Source organism: Anolis sagrei, chromosome 6 (assembly GCF_037176765.1).
Source record: "Anolis sagrei isolate rAnoSag1 chromosome 6, rAnoSag1.mat, whole genome shotgun sequence".
In the NCBI taxonomy this organism is placed as follows: domain Eukaryota; kingdom Metazoa; phylum Chordata; class Lepidosauria; order Squamata; family Dactyloidae; genus Anolis; species Anolis sagrei.
Window position 1 is genome coordinate 12,029,328 of NC_090026.1, and position 22,988 is coordinate 12,052,315.

Genomic DNA, 22,988 nt, shown 5'->3' on the forward strand with positions numbered 1-22,988 from the left:
TCTGGAGAAACATTATCATATGAAAGCTGAATGGCACAACCTGGGGAGCACAACCAGATACAGTGAAGACATCTGCCCTTGCGCTTTGTGCTTTGCATGCCCAGTGTGGAACACATCTCACCATGCTAAAACAGTGAATGTGGCTCTTAATCAGACAGGCCGCATTATCACGGGGTGTCTGCGCCTCTGACATCCGCCGGGAAGTAGCAACCAATATCGAAAGCACCAAGGCAGTGACATCTCTGGCCCATCCCCTGTCTGGATAACAGCCAGCACTCCAGTGACTTAAATCAAGAAATAGTTGATCTACAGAGACTCTCGCTGGAACACCTCAGCAAGCAAGAGTCCAAAAGTTGCAGGCTAAAACCCAGAACCTCAATCTATGGCTGATACCAAATGAGAGACTCCCTCCTTGCCACACACAAAACTGAGCGACTTGGAAGGCACTGAACAGATTGTGCTCTGGCACCACGAGATGCAGAGCCAAACTAAGAAATGGGGCTACAAAGTGTAATTCACGACACGCAAGTGTAGAGAAGAGCAAACCACCGACCACCTACTGCAATGCAACCTGAGCACTGCCATATGCACAATGGAGGACCTTCTTATAGCAACACCAGAGGCACTCCAAGTGACCAGCTACTAGTCAAAGGACATTTAATATAATTGCCAAGTTTTTAAACTTTGTGTTCTTTTGAATGCAATACAACTGTTTGGTTTGCTCTTGATACGATAAATAAATAAAATGATTAGTCTTAACCAGATTGTGGTCTTAGCAATCCCAGCTAAATGCCCTTCCCTTAATTGTTTAGTGATGACTTCCATGTCCCAACCCTGACTTGGACCCTTGCTTAGACTATTGTACCACACTTCTTCCAAAAGGTAGCTTTGAAGCCACAATGTGGTGTTGTTTTTCCTTTGTATGTAGTTGGCGATGATAGGGTTTGCTTGGCTACCGGCAATCGATGGGCCGGAGACACAGATGAAATTCCCAAGAATGCTCTGCCATTATTATTCCACTATTATTATTCCATTATTGCCATTATTATTCCATTATTATTCCACAATGTGATACACATTGCTAAAGTTGTATCATCATTATCATCATCATCACCACCATCCCTATTGACCTCATGCTTGCTCTATGGCGCCTACAATGCTTATAGGCAGGCCTGTAGCCAGGAATTCGATTGGGGGGAGGGGGCTGAGTTTGTTTCGGGGGGGGGGGCTGAATCTGAGTGAAAGAGGGTCTACCCTAGCAAACCTTTTGTATCGTTACCCCAATACACCCAACCCCCTCAAGTCCCCCCCCCCCCCGGGCTACATGCCTGCTTATAGGGATACTATGTCTTAAAAATTGTCACCATTGCTACAGTCTGCCCCCATTGCTGTACACATGGCAGTCTCCTAAGATGGCTGTTGCAGTAGGCTGTCCATGTGTTGGGCCATCCTGTCCACCAGAAGGCCTCCCACACTCCCATAGTGAGGGCACCACTGCCCTTCATGAAGGCCTCAAGGAGGAATGGCTATGCGTGTCAGTACTGACACGCATGTCATAGGTTCGCCATCACGGGGTTATGATAAGATATCATATGCTAAAGGAGTGTTTTTCTGAGTTTCATTCATTTGTGTATTTCTTTTTATTTAACTTTGCTCTTTTTTTAAAAAAAAATGAGCAAACTTTTAAATACCCAATAACCAAGCTTCTCAACTGTAGTGCAAGGAAATTGTGGACCGAAAATAAAAAATGATTAGCAGCAGCACTATGACCAACATAAAATACTGTGTTTTCAGATGGTGTTTGGTGACCCCTCTGACCCCTCTGACCCCTCCTCACACACCTCCCAAGGGTCCTGGCCCCCAGGTTGAGAAACATTGCCTTAAAGACTGCATTTTTCTAAATGCTCCATTCCTGCCACTAATCTTTTGATCTTCTTATAACTGGGTTGCAGGAGATTGCAGTAGATCTTCATATCTATTCATTCCTCACCTATTGACAGGAGGAAGGCTCTTACGTCTGATGAGGAACAAAAATCTTTAGTGGGAGCAACTGAAGTGTGTGGTGTGTCACCTGTCAACTTATGATGACCCCAATGAATTTCATAGGCTTTTCTTATGCAAGGAATACTCAAGAGAAGGAGATCTGATGTGATTTTTTATTATTTACATTGCAATAGAGGCAGCATGGGATGGGGTGCAGAGGGTGGGGGTGGGATAGACAATCTTCTTTGTCACCATCCAAGGAGAAAAGCTTTAGCTGGGTTGTTGTGATTTTTCGGTCTATGTTCTAGAAGCATTCTCTCCTGACATTTTGCCTGCATCTATGGCAGGCACCCTCAGAGGTTGTGCAATTGTGAGACTTCATAACCTATGTGGATGCCTGCCCTAGATGCAGGCAAAACGTCAGGACAGAAAGCTTTCAGAACATGGCCATATAGCCCGAAAAACCAACAGCCCAGTGATTCTAGCCTTTGACAATACATTAAATCTTTAGCTCTTCTGAAATATATCTCAAATGACTGGCTTTGAAGGAATCAAGGCCGATTCCAATATAACTTTCAATGCCTACATAACATACATGATACTAACTTGAAATCCCACATATAAAAGTAGCATTAAAACCTAACATTAAATTAAAATCCTTAACTTATTGATGTCAGTAAATTAAAACTGACATCAATAAGTTAAGCTAGATGTAGTCAGACAAAATTCTATAATAACATAAATCTAAACAAAACATCCGATGTGGGTTGGTTATGTAGTCAAATGAAGTCATTGGGCTGGTTTCCATCTGAACATTAGGAAGAACTTCCTGACTGTGAGAGCCATTCGGCAGTGGAACTCTCTGCCCTGGAGTGTGGTGGAGGCTCCTTCTTTGGAAGCTTTTAAGCAGAGGCTGGATGGCCATCTGTCAGGGGTGATTTGAATGTAATATTCCTGCTTCTTGGCAGGGGGTTGGACTGGATGACCCATGAGGTCTCTTCCAACTCTTTGATTCTATGATTCTATGATTCTATGTGTGGACCAGGAAGCCCAAATACAAATAGTTCTCAACCAGAGGCCCGGCAATGATCTATCAACAATCTAATTCTGCTCCTCTCCATATGCTAGTGAGCAAAAGTAGTCTTCAGTTGTTTTCTGAATGAGAAGAGGGAGGGGAGTTCCAGAGCTTTATTTCTTTAGGGAGGGTATTCCAGAGCTGGAGTGGGACCACGGAGAAGGCCCTCTCTCACGTTTCCACCAGTCGTGCTTGGGGTGGGACCGAGAGCAGGGCCTCCGCTGATGACCGCAGTGCCAGGGCTGGTTTGTGAGAGGAGATGTGAACCATTAAATAGCCTGGACCCAAGTCATTTAGGGCTTTAAAGGTAATGACCACACTTTGTATTTAGCACAGTAGCAGACCAGCAGCCAGTGGATCTGCCGCAACATGGGGATGGATCTCTCCCTGTACGGAGCTCCTGTTAGCAATCTGGCCGTCAATCTCTGAACTGGTTGAAGCTTCCGAACTACCTTCAAAGGCAGCCCCACATAGAGATGATACAAGTGTTCCTGATAGTCTTGATAGTCCTGATACCAAAGCCAGAGTACAAATGACATAAAGCATCATCTTAAGCATAAAATTAGCATGATATATTTCAGATAGTGGAATATATTATATATTAGCATAATTCTGAACCTAATATTGGTCTTTCATATTCTGATTCTTCAATAAAAACAAAGACCGATCCTTCTGATGAAATAATAAGGATTCCATATATATCATACTTCTGTACCAGAATGTCATTGATAATCAAGACATGTTATTAGCCTTAGGAACCAAATTCCAAATAAAAGAAAAAAGATGATAAATGTATAAACAGAAACTTTCTTTAATGCTTTCTTTTCATTACTTGCTCCCTTGTATTCAAATCAGGCCTCAGGAGAATGATATAGCATTTGGGGAAAAATATACAACCTAGTAATCCAGCACTGGAAGCTAAGATTGAGAAGATCTCCACTGCCACCATGTATTTTCCCTTGGTGCTCAAGTATGTTGGAACAAAGGAGATCCAAACACTGCAGAAGACCAACATGCTGAAGGTGATAAATTTGGCTTCATTGAAACTGTTGGGTAACTTCCTGGCAAAGAAAGCTACAGTGAAACTGCAAATAGACAGGAAACCCATAAAACCCAGGAGGCAATAAAACATGGTGATTGACCCTTCATTACATTCCAGAATGACTTCTTCAGCCATTGAGTTCACATCAAGATCAGGAAATGGGGGGAAAGTAGACAGCCACACTGTACAAATTGTGGCTTGAATGAGCAGGCTGGAAAGAACAATGGAGGTGGCCATTCTCTTCCCCAACCATTTCCTCAACTTGGATTCAGGCTTTGTGGCTTGGAAAGCGAGAATCACAGTGATAGTTTTTGCCAACACGGAAGAAACAGCCACAGAGAAGATGATGCCAAAAGCTGTCTGACGAAAGAGACAGGTCATCTTCTGTGGCTGTCCAATGAAGAGCAGAGCACAAAGGAAGGAGAGCAGGAGGGAGAGGAGGAGGGTGTAGGTGAGGGTCCGATTATTGGCTTTGACAATGGGAGTGTCCCGATATTTGATGAAGATCCCAAGCACTCCCGCAGTCACACAAAACAGGAGAAGAGCAGAGATGGCCAAGCTTGGTCCCAGAGCTTCTTCAAATGTGAGGAAAGTTAACAATTTGGGGACGCAGAAATCCCTGTTCTTGTTTGGATAATGATCTTTTGGACACTGAAAGCAGTCACCCACATCTGGGGAAAAGTAAACATTGAAATATATATGGCAACCTCACTTAAATCGAATGATATAGTCAAAACATCATTTTGAAAGACTGTAGTAAAGCCTTTGGAGTCAACATTTTCACATCCTATGTCAGTTGGAAGTAATATTGACTAGAAAGAGACTAGGAGAAATTCAAGGCAGTAATGAATCTCACCCACTGCTTCAGGCCAGGATGAAGTACTCCTCATTCAAATTATGCCATTTCTACTTCTACTCATTCAACCCACATCTGGGGAAAAGTAAACATTGAAATATATATGGCAACCTCACTTAAATCAATTGATATAGGCAAAACATCATGTTGAAAGACTGTAGTAAAGCCTATGGAGTCAACATTTCCACATCCTATGTCAGTTGGAAGGAATATTGACTAGAAAGAGACTAGGAGAAATTCAAGGCAGTAATCAATCTCACCCACTGCTTCAGGCCAGGATGAGGTACTTCTCATTCAAATTATGCAATTTCTACTTCTACTCATTCAACCCATAAATTACCATGAACGCTAACTCTAAGTTGTTTCTGGGCTGGGTTGGAGTGAGACAACAGCTCCACATTGAACTACTACTACAACGAGTGTTTTAATGTGCTGTTCTAGGAAAAGAGGCTAGGTTTTGTCCATTCCTCCACATTATTCTCACAGAAAACTAAAATAACCTATAGTGTACAGATATAGGCAACTGAAAGAAAGATTTACAGTAGACAGTAAAAAATATGGGATTTGAAAGAGACCAATCAGAATCTGAAAGAGAACTGTGAAGAAGACTTTATTGGGAAAATATATAAAGTATTACTGAAAATGGAAATGAAACAGAACTGATAAAGGATTGTATGATTAAATGGGCACAAAATGTCGGACACAACATAGAACTTGATAAATGGGGAAAATGTGGATTATTGCCTTCAAGAAAATTCAATGCTATGACCTTAGAGAAAATATAAAGAACAGGAAGGAACATTTTTCCACACATGATGGAAAGATACAAAAAAAATTGCAAAAAAAATTCAATCAAAGATACAATTGGAGCCTGAATAATTTTTATTGGGAATGTCAAACAAACAAACAAACAAAATAATTAAACTACAAAATATTGCCCTACATGATAATAGCAACAAGAATATTATATACACAGTTTCGGAAGAAGGGAGACCTCCCAACCATAGACTAGATTTAACGTCTTCAAACACAGCATAAATAGGAAAATCAGCAATGATGAACAAAGAAATAACACATAAAATTGATCAAAGATTGGGAAGCATTTCTAAACTTTGTAAAAAAAAAAGGAAGAAGGGAAAGTTTTTATAGAAGGCTTCATAATTTAACCTTTTAGAATCTGTGTAGCAAATTTATAAATGATAAATATTAGGCCAGAAGGAAGAATAGAAAAATAATGTAATAGGAAGGAATATATTAATGACTCCAGTCACTAAATTCAGAGGGTGGGAGGAGGGAGAGTATAACCAAATACAAATATAGAAATTAGAAAAAATTATTGGTTCATGCAGATATACATGTATATGGATTTGTTTCATTGCTTTTATGAATATGTAAATTGAAAATAAAAAAGCCCACATTAATCCCATAGACTAAAATAACAACCTTTTATTTTATACACATAGAGCGTGAAGGAAAGTTATAGAAAACACATTCCGTGTGAAATAAGAAGATAGGGAGGGAGGGAGGACCACTCTTACCCTTCTGGGTGGAAATCTTCCCTTCTGGACATGGAATACAATCATAGCAGCAAAATGGCTCCCCTTCCTTCTTTCTTTTACTGTAACCTGGATAACAATGGTCATTACACAGAGAAAGAGGTTGTGCCTATCAACAAATAAAGGGAAATATTTCATGGTGATGACCCTCAACTCTGGCTTCCCCCAATATAATTCCATGGAATCTTTTTGTGTCTAAACTTTTGTCTAGCATCTGCAATATAGGGATGAGGGCAAAGAAAGTGAAGATCAGTCTGGCAAGACTCATCGTTAGTTGAAAGCCAGATAAACATTCAGGGTACACTCAGTGGTAGTTGAGGTTACACTGGAGGTTCACAGATACACAACTTGTGTGGCTTCGGCCTTGAATATTGCAAGGCAAGACAGAAGGTTACTAGTCTCAAAATTACCTCAGCTTCTGCGGTTTCCAGGTGTACTTTGGTACACTTAAAGGCTATGAGGTCAACTCCACCCAATGCTGAAGAAACCTGATCCATCTACAATCAGTTATGCATGTCTTGGTGATATCTCATTTGGATAATTATATCACACTCCATGAAGAACTGCCTTTAAGGTGTGTTCTGAAATTTCAACTGGGACAAAGAGTAACTTCTCCAATTCAAAGTGTTGGTTGTGATATAGAGAGGTCTACACAGTATACATCTAGATTATTGGACAAATTGACTGGATCCTGATATTTATTTATTTACTTTACTTTACTTTACTTTACTTCTATACCGCTGTTCTCAGCCCAGAGGCGACTCACAGCGGTTCACAGGACACAAGACACAGCAAAATTTAATACACCAATATAAAACAGTTAAAAACCAATCTAATACACAGTTAGTATACAATTACTATAATAACCATTCACTAGCGTCTCTTCACTAAAAAAACATGATCCAGATTCGTCATCCATTGTTCCATTCCTATGTCATTGCCAGTCATTGCACTAATTATTCGAACGCTTGCACAAATAACCAGGTCTTTACTTTTTTGCGGAATATCATTAGAGATGGTGCTAATCTAATGTCTGTGGGGAGGGCGTTCCACAGCCGGGGAGCCACCACCGAGAAGGCCCTATCTCTCGTCCCCGCCAGCCGTGCTTGTGACGCTGGTGGGACCGAGAGCAGGGCCTCCCCGGAAGATCTCAAAGTCCTGGTGGGTTCATAGGCCGAGATGCGGTCAGATAGGTAGCTTGGGCCGGAACCATTTAGGGCTTTAAAGGTCAACATCAGCACTTTGAATTGAGCCCGGTAGCAAATCGGTAGCCAGTGGAGTTGGCGCAACAGGGGGGTTGTATGCTCCCTGCGTTCTGCGCCTGTTAGAATCATGGCTGCCGAGCATTGGACTAGTTGAAGCTTCCGAGCTGTCTTCAAAGGCAACCCCACGTAGAGAGTGTTGCAGTAATCTAGGCGGGATGTAACCAGAGCGTGGACTACCATGGCCAAGTCAGACTTTGCAAAAAAGTCACTAGTTTTGGTCCCACCTCCTTCACAAAAATGCTTGATGGAAACAGGAGAGAGTACCTTTTCAGTGGAGGAGAAAGAATGAAAGCAGTATTTGCAGCTCATGAAGAATACTCTCTTGTTTGCATGTTGCCTGATAGTTTTCCTATCAAGGTGATGTGCTCATGATATGGGTCTCTGACACTGAGATACTGTACATACTTTTTGGGGAGGGTGGAAATCACATGATGGAATGTATTCACATCCTACCTGATTGAACCAGCTGGGCCATACAATGGCATCCTCGTGAACAGTGAACTCAATGGTTGGTAGAGACTGTGGATCTATCCTTCCCACTTTCACTCTATTAAACGTCTCATTGGGAAATGTGACCCAATTGATGATATCAAACCCAGCTACTAATTCCCCATTTGTAAAGGAAATCTGTGCACCAACTGTGTTGTTAAAGATAACACTTCTTAGGAAGTGATGAAGCTAAATAGAGAGGAGAAAATACAGTTACAAACGATGCTCACGATCCAAATAAACAAGCAAGATAGTAATAGCTCACACTTGACATCGATGCTTAACAGAGCTTATGCATCCTTATAGAAGGAATAAGATATTTTTTGGGGATACTAATGAGCTATTTTATATAAAGCTGGTACATAGAGCAGTGCACACATGTTCCAGGAATATGAATGACATTAACCAGGAAAGAGATGTCACCTGATCTTGGATACTCAACAGGGTCAATCCTGGATAGTGCTTGGATGGAAAAATGCCAATGAATATCTGGCGCTATACCTGGCTATTAGGCCTGTTTGATCAAGAAAAAATTTGTTTCTAAAATCGATTTGTAATTGGGCTGTTTTTTTGTTTCGATATTTAAAATATTTACAAAACTTTCCCAAAAAATGTTTCAGTATTTGCGAAATTTCGTAAATATTTACAAAACATTTTGTAAAGATGGCGCCCTTTTTTTTTTCAATATTTTTTAAATATTTTTTAAATTTAAGTTTTCCTGAGTTGCAGTTGCAGCTATGCGCCTGTAGGTGTCAGCAGAGAATTTTCTCTCTTCTCTTTGCTGCTTTACGGAATCCATGAAGCCTCAAAGCCCGGGAAACTGGAGCAGTGGGGGAGTGGGTAGAGAGAACGCTAGAACTCCCTCCTCCTTTCCCCCCCTCCCTTTTGTTTTTGAAAAGGGACAGGATAGTGGCATAAATTATGCTGGGGGTGTTGAGTGATGTTGAGCCTGGCGGGGCAGGGCTTCAGAGAGAAATGAGAGATAGAGTGCACGTATGTGTGTTCCTGTGTTTTTTCCTCTCTTCCCTTGCACTTGCTGTCTCTGCTGGAGTTCCCTCTCCTCAGGAGGCATAGAGAGTGAGAGAGCGACGTCAGCATCGCGCCTGGCATTGGGAGAAGGGCAGGCAGGGGGGAATAGCCATCATCAATCCAGCAGATGCAGCGAGCGAGCGAGCGAGGGGGAAGAGAGCGAGCCGCTTGGGCTGGTAGCACAGGAACACACACGCGCGCGCACACAGGTTCTCTCTCCTCAGGAGAGAGAGAGACTTTGGAGAGAAGCCATCAGAGGGAGATAGCCAATCCATCCAGCAGAGGCAGCGAACACGGGGTAGGAGAGCAAGCCGCTCGGGCAGGTTGGTTGGTTAATGGCATTGGAGGAGCCCAGCAGCAGCTGCTACTGCTTCGGGCGCCCTGCTCCAGCGCAGGGCAGCTGCTCGCCTCCCTCGCCTTGACCCAAAACAGGAAGCTCGCTCGCCCCTCTCGCTCGCCGCTCGCTCGCCCCTCTCAGCAAGCATCGGCAGGCGGCCATCTTAGTATTTCCGAAATGGATGGAAATACAAATTTTTTTGGCGCCTGCCGTTTCGATATTTAAAAACACTTCCGGGTTAAAAAAAATGTTTTGTAATCGTTTCATAATTCAAAAATTAACGAATTTTTTAACGAATTACGAATTAACGAAACGAATTGCACAGCCCTACTGGCTATACTTCAGAAGAAGGAAATGGTAGAACCATATCAGACTCTACGAGGGTTAAATGAAAAGTAATGCCTCCACCTTTGTAACTCCTTAACAGATAGCAGTACTGGTATGCACCAGGTACTGGCTTGTTCAGTAGACTCTCCTCTACAGTTCCATTTTGGCAGGAAGCCTTAGCATTGAATGGTTGTGCTGTTAAAGTGAGAAGTATGGAACCCTGTGCAGTCAATGCGACTTAAGCAGCGTGCAGTCATTGAATTCTTGACAGCAGAAGGTGTCACCACAAAGGAGATTCGTCAGAGAATGCAAGCTGCTTATGGTGATTGTGTTGATGTGAGTACTGTGCATCGTTGGGCGAGTAAGTTTAAAGATGTTGAAGTGGAAACATCTGACTTGCATGACAAACAAAGAGTTGGATGTCCTGTGACAGCAACCACCGAGTTTCACAAGCAAAAGTTTGACAGATTGATTCAGGGTGATCGTTGTATCACCCAGAGAGATATTTCAAGCATAATCTGTTACAGTATATGATTGTGTAAGTCTTGACAAGAATCATCTCTTGCTTATATGTGTGTTGAGGAAGAACACATGGACAATGTAGCAATCAAGTTAAGGTGAATGTATATCAGGTGAAAGTTTTCTTGATGCAAGTAGTAGGTGAGATGGAGTGATCAGAGATGGGACTACTCCACAAAGATTGCTGGAAAGAAGCAGATTAATACATTGCGTTGTAAGTTTCTTTTCTCCTGCGATGGACAATGTGTTTTTCAATGCTGCTGTATTTTTCTTTATAAAGCTACATGTATTAACTACTCCAGAGTAAAGACATTTTTCCTTTATACTCTGTGTAATTCAATTTGGGATCTGGAGCTGGGAAGGCTGCTGGGTAGCTTCCATATAAACTAACAAACCGCAACAGGTTATGGGCCCAGCTTGCCCAGTCTGACTAGATTGCCCAGTTGGATATTTTTTCTCTCTCTCCAGTTCCAGTTTTGAAGACATTTTTGGTTTTGCATTGTGTGTTTTATTGGCAAACAAGAAGATGGATACTGGAATGAATTTTGCTTTCCCTATGGCCAGGTTAAATGGCAATAACTATTCTATTTGGAAAGTCAGGATGGAAAGTTATTTGAGGAGAGAATCCTTGTGGGAATGCACAGAGAACCCAGTGCAGCAGCCAGCTACAGCAGAGCAGCTGAGAGCTCTGGAAAGAGCAAGGTCTACTCTGATGTTAGGAGTTGATGATGACCAATTAGTTCATATAAGCAGCCTGCCAACTCCCAACGCAATTTGGGTGAGACTCAGAGAAGTACATGCTTCTAGTTCGGCAGCAACAGTGGCTGTACTGGCAAGACGACTTTACAGGAAGAGACTGGAGAAGAATGAAAGTCTGAAAGACCATTTGCAGATATTGCAGAGTTTGTTTTTGCAATTGGAGGAGAGAGATTTCCATCTCACAGAGCCAAACAAATGTTTTATTGTCCTGTCATCCTTGGATGATTCGTTTGACGGGATAGTAAATTCCTTGGAATCACTCCCACAAGCACAATTAAACCTCCAATATATTTGTGCTAGACTTCTTGCTGATTGCGAAAGGCGAAGAGATCGTTGCCTGGAGACTGCAAACACAGCAGGGCGTTCTCAAGGAAAGCAGTCAGCTGGAGTTGCACTCGAGGAGGAGATGGAGAAAGTTTGTGTGGTGAGAAGGTGCTACAATTGTGGGTCTCCAAAACATTTAAAGAGGAATTGTCCAAAGCAGCAGCAGAAGAAGCAAGGATGGAAGAAGGTGAACCAGAGGAGGAGTTCCTCGCATGTCAGCATTGTGAAGTCCCAAGGGAGTTCAACAGATGAAGACATATTTTACGTGGACTCTGGATGTTCACAGCATATAGTGAACAACAAAAGTTTGATTTGTAATCCTGTAAATCCTAAATATTCAAATGTTACCCTTGCAGATGGAAAACAGTACAAAGTGCAGGGGCAAGGGGAAGTTTATGTTAAGCATTTGGGTAAAACATTAAGGAATGTATTTTTAGTTCCAGAGATTGAGTACTATTTATTATCATTCGGAAAACTGGATAAAGAAGGTTATGAAGTTAATTTTTCTGGAGGAAAAGTCAGAATTTTGAAAGGGAATAAGTTATGTGGAACTGGTGTATTACAAGGGGATTTGTATGTGTTGACCTCAGGAGGTAACACAAGTGATGTAAATGTAGTAAGTAAGAATGCTCCATTACACCAGGGATGCATTCATGATTTACATAGAACATTAGGTCACCCAAGTTTCAAAGTGTTGTATAAAATGCCAGAGTTTAGTGAAGGTATAAAATTAAAAAATTGCACGAAGTTTCTAGATTGCAATGTATGCAAGAAAACTAAAGCACAGTCAGCTCCAATTAGTAAGAAAAGTTTAAGAAACTCAAAAGAAAAGTTTCAGTTAGTACATGCTGATTTAATTGGACCGTTTCAACCAAGTAAGGGTGGAGCCTGTTATATACTGTGTATATTAGATTACTATTCTTGTTTTTCTTGGTGTTTTTTGTTGAAACAAAAGAGTGAAGTTTTTGAGATTATTAAGAATTGGGTGGCATATGTGAAGAGACAATTTGGAGTAGGAGTAAAGGCTCTCCAAACTGACAGAGGAGGAGAGTTTACCTCACATAGTTTAGAAAATTTTCTGAAGAAAGGGGATAAAGCATAGACTCACATGTGCTTATCAAAGTGCAGAAAATGGAAAGATAGAAAGACTAGTAAGAAAAGTTCAAACAGTGAAAGATTCTTTGTTAGAAGATTCTGGATTATCTCAAAATCTATGGGGAGAAGCAGTAATGACTGCATGTTATTTAATTAATAGACTCTGGTGTGAGCCTATTCAGAACACTCCTTATTTTATGTTATATGGCAAGAAGCCTCCATTAGGGCATTTAAGGAATTTTGGGACACAGGCATGGGTGTTCATACCCAAACCATTGAGAAGGAAAGGCCAAGATAAAGCCAGAAGATTAACAATGGTTGGCTATGCACAGGGAGCCAAAGCTTGGCGGTTTTTAGATAATGAAGGAAACATTGTTATATCAAGATCTGCTAACTTTGCCTGTAGCCAGAATTGGGATAAGATTCATGCTAATCAGGAAGTTTTCTTTCCTATTTCAAAAGAGGAAACTCATGAGCAAGGTAGACAAAACACAAAGCAAGAAAGTGCTGCTACACCTCAACTCATAAGTAAGCCTATAATTAGAAAATTTAAGAGGCCTAGGCCCTCAGATGAGGATGATGAGGTGAATGAAGATCCTGAAGAGGGAACTAGTCAGGAAATTTTACTCAGAAGAAGTGAAAGAACCAGAAAGAAACCTGACAGGTTCACAATACAAAATGTAAGAGTATGTTTAGTTAATTATGAGCCTCAAAGTTTTGAGGAAATAGAAAGTTTGCCACAAGAAGAGAAAGAAAAATGGTTAGAGGCTATAGATGAAGAGATGAAAAGCATGGAAAGGTTAAATGTGTATGAACCTGCAAATTTACCAAGAGGGAGTAATCCTATTGACACAAAATGGATTTTTAAGCAAAAGATTGATGCTAATGGTCAAGTAAGGTACAAAGCGCGTCTTGTTGCTAGAGGGTTTACACAGATTAAGGACATTGATTACACAGAGGTGTATTCGCCCACTGTTAGTCCTAATTCTGTAAGATTGATTTTAACTCTTGCAGCATGTTTGAATTTAAAGGTATATCATTTTGACATAAGTACAGCATATCTGAATGCTACTCTAAAGGAGAATATATATATTGTACCTCCACCAGGTTCAAAGTACAGAAATACCAATACGTATTTTACGTTGAATTGCGCCTTATACGGATTGAAACAGGCCGGACTTGTCTGGAATGATTGTTTAAATGATGTTTTGACCAAAATGGGTTTCCAGAGAAGCAGAGCAGATCCATGCGTGTATGTAAGAAATGTACAACATGATTATCAAGTATTGTTTGTGTATGTTGATGATGTATCATTTTTGGCTGAAACTCAAGCAGAAATTGACAAATTTGCAGAAGAGTTAGGAAAACATTTTAAGTTAAGAAACCTTGGTCCAATTCAATATTTTCTTGGTGTACAAATTATGAAAACTGAACAAGGTTTTGTGTTAAGCCAAAAAGGGAAGATAATGCAGGTTTTGGAAAAACTAAACATGAAAGATTGTAAAGAAGTTAAATCACCCATGATTTTAGGTTTTCAAAACGAAGTGGAAAATGCTGAAATCATCCAAACCCAAGTAAACGAAGGTGGAGGCATTACTTTTCATTCAATCTTTGTACCTTGCCTAATAAAAACCTTATGAAACTCATGGGTTCCCCATTAGTTAACAGGCCATGTGATAGGCATATACACTGAAATAAGAAACATGGGTCATAGGGAATGCAAAGCAATATTTACAGTGTGATCTCCGGTACTCAGAAAAGGCATCATGTCTTTTTTTGCTGTGTGTTGTGTCTACTACCTATGGCAAAATTAAGGCAAGCCTGAGAAGTTTTGTTCAGAGGCAGTTTGTTATCAATACACAATGCAAAGACAGACAGATGCATTGTCCACTTGCTCTAGTAACTCGGTAAAAATAGATAAAATGAAATAAAAATGAAAAGGAGGTTATCATATCATATCACATACTTTTACTGAAATTATGTATGCATAGACTAAATTTACACAAAGTATAATACCAAAGTACAATAATAACTTAGAAAGGACTGCTGTGATGATTAAAAGTCAGCATGTATTTCTCAAAAACAAGATGGGCGACACCAAATTAGGAGGGATAGCTAATACTCCAGAGCACAGGATCAGAATTCAAAATGACCTTAACGGATTGGGGAGCTGAACCAAAACTAACAAAATGAATTTCAACAAGGACAAATACAAGATACTACACTTAGGCAGAAAAAATGAAATGCAAAGATACAGAATGGGTGATGCTTGGCTTGACAACAGTCCATGTGAGAAAGATCTTGGAGTCCTTGTGAACAAGTTGAACATGAGCGTACAGTGTGATGCAGCAGCTAAAAAAGCCAATAATAATAATAATAACAATAATAATAATAATAATACATTATTTGTACCCCGCTACCATCTCCCCAAGGGACTTGGTGCGGCTTACATGAGGCCAAGCCCACAGCACATCAATAAACAAAGGCAATAACAAATAATCAAGACAAACAAATAAAATAAAATAAAATAAAACTAAAAAAAAATACACAATAAGCAATAAACAATAACAATAATAACATACACATTTAAAAACCTATGGCCAAGCCAAATGTAATAATTCAAATTTAAAATGCTGGACATGAACAAGGAGATAAACTAGTTTTCGGCAACTGTACTGATAGGAAATCGACAACAGGGGTTTTAGTTAAGTTTTCTAATGCTGTAATTGACTGGAAGTCAAAGAAACAGAGTTATGTAGCTTTAAGTTCCAGTGAGGCTGAGTTTGGTGCACTTAGCTTAGCATATACAGAGATTTGTGTAATCAAACAACTGCTTAAAGACTTGCAAATACCTGTTGAAGATCCAACAACAATATATGAGGATAATCAGACATGCATCACAATGGCAACACAGGCCAGAGTAAAACAAAGAAGCAAGCATGTAGATATTAAGCACAGTTGTGTAAGGGATGCAGTGAAAAATGGTGAAATTGATATAGTATATTGTAATACAAATCTAAATCTAGCTGATGTACTAACTAAGCCACTGAGTGTACAAAAACATCAGGATGTTTTGTATGATTTGGGAATTTTTGAGTGTACCATGTAATTGCATTATGTATTGTGTTTTCCTCTACACACAAGGAGGAGTGTTACAGTATATGATTTTGTAAGTCTTGACAAGAATCATCTCTTGCTTATATGTGTGTTGAGGAAGAACACATGGACAACTAGGATAGGGTTTTTAGAGAAAGATGAGGGCGCACAGACAATCCTAAATGAATATTAAAGTGCATTTGAGGACATATTGCTAAGAGTTTTCCTTAGTCTGGGAAGGCACACTGGAACAACCACGTTTTCAGGCTCCCCCTAAAGGCTGCCAGCGTCGGGGCATGTCTGATGTCCTTAGGGAGTAAATTCCAGAGTCAAGGGCTACCACCGAGAAGGCCCTCTCCCTCAGTCCCACCAATTGCGCCTGCAAAGGAGGTGGGAGTGTGAGCAGGTCCTCTCCAGATGATCGAAGAGATCATGTGGGTTTGTAATCGGATTTTGGGCTGCATCAAAAGCAGTATAGTGTCCCTATGAGGAGCGTCTTAAAGAACGGCATGGCAATCTGCCAGGGATAGTTTGATTGCGCTTTTTCTGCATGGCAGGGGGTTGGACATGATGGCCCATGTGGTCTCTTCCAACTCTATTATTTTATGATTCTATCATACAAAGTTGCAAAATGAATTAAATATATTGCAGTTTTCATATGCACAGAAGCAGCTATGAAGTCACCGTAAAAGGAGGGTGAGTCAGTCCTAGTGCCTAGACACCAGACTTCAACCTTTGCCAGAAAATTTGGGGGCTGCACATGCAAATAAGCTGGATACTTCTGTTATATTGTGCTCCAACCATTACCTGCCATGACTGCATTTTTTGAAGATCTCTGATCCCAGTAGTTCCGTGTTTGAACTTGGATGAATCCATGTCATGCAGAGCATGTGCGACAGCATAGACAGCGTTGTAGATGCTGTAGCTGTGGCTGCTCATGCTCATTTCAAAAACAGACATAGGAAGAGTCTCCAGCTTGTCCTCCTCCGTGCAGATATTTCCAAGGGACTCGTCTAAATTGGGCCCAGGAAATGAACACACGAATGCTTGTTGCCAGAAGTCCCCAATAAAGCCATCTTCTCCATCTGTGCCTGGTTTTCTGTTCTGCAGAAATTCATGGAATCCTGAAACCTTTTTTGGGAGAAGTGAAACAGATAAGGCCCCATTGATGAAGTTCGGGTTCCAGTCTCTTTGAATTGGGAGCGATGAAAAATCTATTGCAGCTGTCAAAATCCAAACTTTATTTATTTTTGGTAAATCACAGAAAAATGGAATTTCTAACCATATTCTCAAAGCTAGAATTGAGTGAACTTCTCCATTTAGGATCACTATATTGGCAGTACTTTTCCCAACAAGGTATGATGTTTCAATAAACTTGTTTGCCATTGCTTCCATTTCACTGAAAAAGTTAATGTTGGTTGCGGCTTTTATGAAGTCAAAGCAGATACCTTTTTTCACGAACATGGGAATTACTTCATGTACAAATCTTTGTCCTATTTCATTATCCAGATAAATCACGCCAATCCACGTCCACTGGAAATGCAACATTAAGTCGAGAATCCCAGTGTATTGATGGTTCTCATTTGGGAACATGTGGTGAAAGAAAGCAGCTTCCTTTTTGTTATCTAATAGTGGAGAAGAGCCATACGTGATCTTGGGGATTAGAGATAAGGAAAGAATTATTATATTAGAATTATTATATTAGAAAATTGCATCTTCTCGTTAAACATTACTGGTATAACAGTACTATTTAAATCACAACATAGTATTGAAATAACAATCCCCCCCCCCCCCCAAAAAAAAAGGAATCAAAAGCAAGGAAAACTAGAGGAAAAACAATGGGTTATAGCAAAGGAATAGTCTTAGAAAAATATTTTAACATTTCTCTAAAAAAATTCAGCATTTGCACCTCTAAGGTTTGAAAGGAATGCTATTGGTATTGGTATGGTAATTATCAATTTTAGGATATATCACAAAGATGTAATTTATGAACATTGACAGGCTTTCCACCATGACAGACTTCATTCTGATGAGTGCCGTTTCCAGAATTTAGCTAACCTGATGTATCATAAAAGAGAAGAAAGATATGGGGCGGGGGGGGGGGGGGGGTTGATAAAATCCTAAAATCACCCAATGATTTTATCCAAGGGAAGTGGGACTTTATGGGACTTCACTGCTCGGATTTAACAACATTCTACAAAGGCCCATGTATATTATGTAAGGACTCGTACTTGGAAGGGGTTTGCTGTATTACTTATAGGATCCAGTGGAAACTTAAGCTATGAGATCCAAAAATTATAAATGCTGATGCTGTAGCTTGCCCATCCCTAATTTACATGGTACAGGTCATAGATGTAATCTAAGTGACAAAGAAACTGATTTCAACTTGTATCATTTCCAGTCAAATAGAAGCTAGATGGTGATGTGTTGAAAAATATGGTGGAACGGTGAGTTATGAGTTTGTTATTGTTGCCCAAACATATTGGCTACTGTAAGGACACATCAATATCTTTTAGGCCTCCCAGCACTATGCTTTTTCCATTTCTGGTCTGCAGATGACCAAAGCAGAGAGAAATAACACAAGTGACAAAAATTGGAGTATATATATATATATATATATATATATATATATACCTGAAACTTCCTATTGTGAGACAATGGGACTTCACTGCTCAGATTCAACAAGATTCTATAAAGGCCCACGTATATTATGTAAGGACTCATACTTGGAAGGGGTTTGCAGAGAGAAATAACACAAGTGACAAAAATTGGAATATATATATATATATATATATATATATATATATATATCTCCTTACCTGAAACTTCCTATTGTGAGAGAGGTGCCTTCCATGTGTATGGGACATTGATTTTAATCAACATTGTGATAATTTTTAGATTAATATCACACCAGATCACCTGCCCCATTGATATGTAACCCACTAGCTACTACTGCACGTTCCTGCTTTAATAACTTCAGAATCAAGTTGTTTTGTTCATACCAGAAAACCCATAGCTAACTGTTATTTTATCCAAGGAGAGAAAGAATGGTAGAATGAAAGACAAGTGAAGGTCTCAACTCACATTGAGGCAATATTTTTCTTAAATTGCTTAGGGGAAAATTAACAAAAAGTAAATTCAGAGTCTGTAGATATTGAATTCTCATTGACATCCTGTTGTTTCAAACTCTTAGTTTTGTGGGTAAGCTTACCTGTGTAAATTTATAGGCTAACAGGATGTCTGCCATGAAAAGACAGACATCAGAAATAGGCCCCCCAATGACTGCTGCTGGGTTGTCTTGGTTGTCGCATTTGTAGTTAGGGACAAATTTGCCCCAGGTAGAAAGGAGTTCCAGTGAAGCAAGATAAGTAAAGCCAGCAACAAAATGACTGTTGTAAATGTAGAATCCCAATGTGATGTTGGGTAAGATAAGGGGATTTTCATTGATCTCCTTAATGGCGAAAATCAAGGCCAGGATGTGTTGGTAGTTGTGAGTAAACACTCTGAAACAACAGTAAAAGCAGGCTTAGATTTCAGATTAATGCACATTTTCTATCTAAAGAATGTCTGACTACAGATACAGAAAAATGGGCTTGAGCCTTCTACAAATATACAGTCCAATACTGATGTAGAAGGTGTGCATTAGAATTCATGTGTTGTAATTATTCTTGTTCTTATTATAATTATTACTCTATCCTGCTCAATCTCTCCCAAAAGAGACCCCAAAGCAATAAAAACAATAGAAAGTTGCAAACATGGGATGATATTTATTACTAATTTTCTTTGTCAAAGGAAGCAACAAAGTTATGAATAACTATGAAAGACTTTCACGGGATATTACTAATTTTATAAATCATGCTCACGTGGCATTTTTGTGCAGACAACTACATTTTCTGTGCAGGAAACTACATTTTGATTGTCTGCACAGAAAATGCTGCATATAATATTTTTTGTACAAAACAATGACCATATTTGCAAATTTTTACATAGAATAAGTCCCACAAGCAAATATGTTTTTACAATTTAGGTACAATTTCTAATCTTTTTTTCTATCCTCAATTTAAACCAGCTCCAACTTTACAACAACTGAATTTTTAACAGATCCCGACCTCTCTTATGAAATAATATGGGGGGAAAAGCCAAATTCATACACTGTATCTCCTTGAGATTTCCCAACAGGATCTTGTCTAAAGGATATTTCTTCTGAAGACATAAAAATCTGAGACAGAATGGCACCAATGTGCAGGTCTCCAGGCATGTGATACTTGTGATGAATACGAAGAGATCGACGCATGTCACATGAACCAGCTGTGCATGCCACTGGAAACAGACTGAACACCAGCAGAATGAAAACGAGTTGGATGGATAGCTTGATTTTGCATAGAAAGATTCCACTTTGACAACTATTCATTGCTTCCCAAATTGTGATCCAAGTTTCCTCTGGCATTACAGCCTATTCGAAATTCCTTTGGTTTGCTGGTTTGAAATCAGTTCGGTATACTATGAAATTTGCACAGTCAAAGCAATGGAACCGTCTTTTCCTCCACCTACAATGACATTAGCAATATACGTATAATTTAAGGCAATGCACTCCTGTGCAGGTTCAGTTATAGATCAATCCCACTGAACTTACGGAGATGTAGTCCTGAGTATAAAAGAGCACAGGCTGAGCATTTACTTCACTAGTATTCCCTGGAGCCTCCAGGAACATAGAAGAAGAAAGTGCAAATAGGATAATCACTAAATGGGAATGCTCTGGGGCATTGCAAAAATATGTTTATCACGACTCGACAGGTGTCTCCTCAGGTAATAACAAATTTAACAGGAGCACTGCCATGCCCCCCTCCCTTTTGCCTCCCAAAGCCCTCACGCACGCTGTGACAACACTCAATGCCTCCTCTCCCTAGTTGTTGTCGTTGTCCGATGATGAGATCGTTTGGATGGAGTCTTCTTGGTTGGGTCCCTTCCTTTAGGCCCCCCACTCCCTTATTCTGCTTTAGGAAAAGGAAAGAAAATCATTACATGTGTAATGTACCAAATCACAGCCTTGAAATCATGGTCACAGCCTCTCTTTGCATCCATGATTAGTCTTCTGGTCACTTCTGGAGAAACATTATCATACGAAAGCTGAATGGCACAACCTGGGGAGCACAACCAGATACAGTGAAGACATCTGCCCTTGCGCTTTGTGCTTTGCATGCCCAGTGTGGAACACATCTCACCATGCTAAAACAGTGGATGTGGCTCTTAATCAGACAGGCCGCATTATCATGGGGTGTCTGCGCCTCTGACATCCGCCGGGAAGTAGCAACCAATAGTGAAAGGACCAAGGCAGTGACATCTCTGGCCCATCCCCTGTCTGGATGACTTAAATCAAGAAATAGTTGTCGAAGATCTACAGAGACTCTCGCTGGAACACCTCAGCAAGCAAGTGTCCAAAAGTGGCAGGCTAAAACCCAGAACCTCAATCTATGGCTGATACCAAATGAGAGCCTCCCTCCTTGCCACACACAAAACTGAGCGACTTGGAAGGTGCTGAACAGATCATGCTCTGGCACCACGAGATGCAGAGCCAAACTAAGAAATGGGGCTACAAAGTGGAATTCACGACACACAAGTGTGGAGAAGAGCAAACCACCGACCACCTACTGCAATGCACCCTGAGCTCTGCCGCATGCACAATGGAGGACCTTCTTATAGCAACACCAGAGGCACTCCAAGTGGCCAGCTACTGGTCAAAGGACATTTAATATAATTGCCAAGTTTTTAAACTTTGTGCCCTTTTGAATGCAATACAACTGTTTGGTTTGCTCCTAATACGATAAATAAATAAAATTTAGCTGGGACTGCTAAGCCCAGATTGTGGCCTTAGCAGTCCCAGCTAAATGCCCTTCCCGTAATTGTTTAGTGATGACTGCCATGTCCCCACCCTGACTTGGACCCTTGCTTAGACTATTGCACCACACTGCTTCCAAAAGGTAGCTTTGAAACCACAATGTGGTATTGTTTTTCCTTTGTATGTAGTTGGCAATGATAGGGTTTGCTTGGCTACCGGCAATCGATGGGCCGGAGACACAGATGAAATTCCCAAGAATGCTCTGCCATTGTTATTCCACCCCACATTTTTTACACATTGCTAAAGTTGTATCATCATTATCATCATCATCACCACCCCTCTTGACCTCATGCTTGCTATATGGCGCCTACAATGCTTATAGGCAGGCCCGTAGACAGGAATTCGATTCGGGGGGGGGGGGGGGGAGGGTGAGTCTGAGTGAAAGAGGGTCTACCCTAGCAAACCTTTTGTATCGTTACCCCAATACACCCAAGCATGTGGGATATATTGAGTATGGTGGTCAGATCATGATATGAATAAACATAACAGTTTAAATAATGCACCAGTAAGGCCTTTTCACAAACCACCATGAGAATTTGGGGGGGGGGGGGGGCTGAAGCCCCTCAAGCCCCCCCCCCCCCCGGCTACATGCCTGCTTATAGGGATACTATGTCTTAAAAATTGTCACCATTGCTACAGTCTGCCCCCATTGCTGTACACACGGCAGTCTCCTAAGATGGCTGTTGCAGTAGGCTGTCCATGTGTTGGGCCATCCTGTCCACCACAAGGCCTCCCACACTCCCATAGTGAGGGCGCCACTGCCCTTCATGAAGGCCTCAAGTAGGAATGGCTACGTGTGTCAGTACTGACACGCGTGTCATGGGTTCGCCATCACGGGGTTATGATAAGAGATCAGATGCAGAAGAAGTGTTTTTCTGAGTTTCATTCATTTGTGTATTTCTTTTTATTTAACTTTGCTTTTTTTTTAAAAAAAAAAGAGCAAATTTTTAATCATAGAATCATAGAATCATAGAATCAAAGAGTTGGAAGAGACCTCATGGGCCATCCAGTCCAACCCCCTGCCAAGAAGCAGGAATATTGCATTCAAATCACCCCTGACAGATGGCCATCCAGCCTTTGTTTAAAAGCTTCCAAAGAAGGAGCCTCCACCACACTCCGGGGCAGAGAGTTCCACTGCTGAACAGCTCTCACAGTCAGGAAGTTCTTCCTAATGTTCAGATGGAATCTCCTCTCTTGTAGTTTGAAGCCATTGTTCCGCGTCCTAGTCTCCAAGGAAGCAGAAAACAAGCTTGCTCCCTCCTCCCTGTGGCTTCCTCTCACATATTTATACATGGCTATCATATCTCCTCTCAGCCTTCTCTTCTTCAGGCTAAACATGC

At 40.7% G+C, this 22,988-nt stretch overlaps 1 protein-coding gene across 1 annotated transcript; it reads right to left on the reverse strand.

Annotated features, from left to right (window-relative positions):
- Positions 1-3,869: 3,869 nt before the first annotated feature.
- On the reverse strand, positions 3,870-20,016 carry LOC132779231 (vomeronasal type-2 receptor 26-like). The gene is made up of 6 exons (XM_067469785.1): positions 19,904-20,016; positions 18,964-19,141; positions 16,560-17,405; positions 8,231-8,455; positions 6,495-6,621; positions 3,870-4,771 (listed from the first exon to the last, which is right to left on the reverse strand). Exons 1-6 carry the CDS (start codon positions 20,008-20,010, stop codon positions 3,870-3,872), a joined length of 2,385 nt encoding a protein of 794 aa, XP_067325886.1. The 5' UTR covers positions 20,011-20,016.
- Between the last annotated feature and the right edge of the window lie 2,972 nt (positions 20,017-22,988).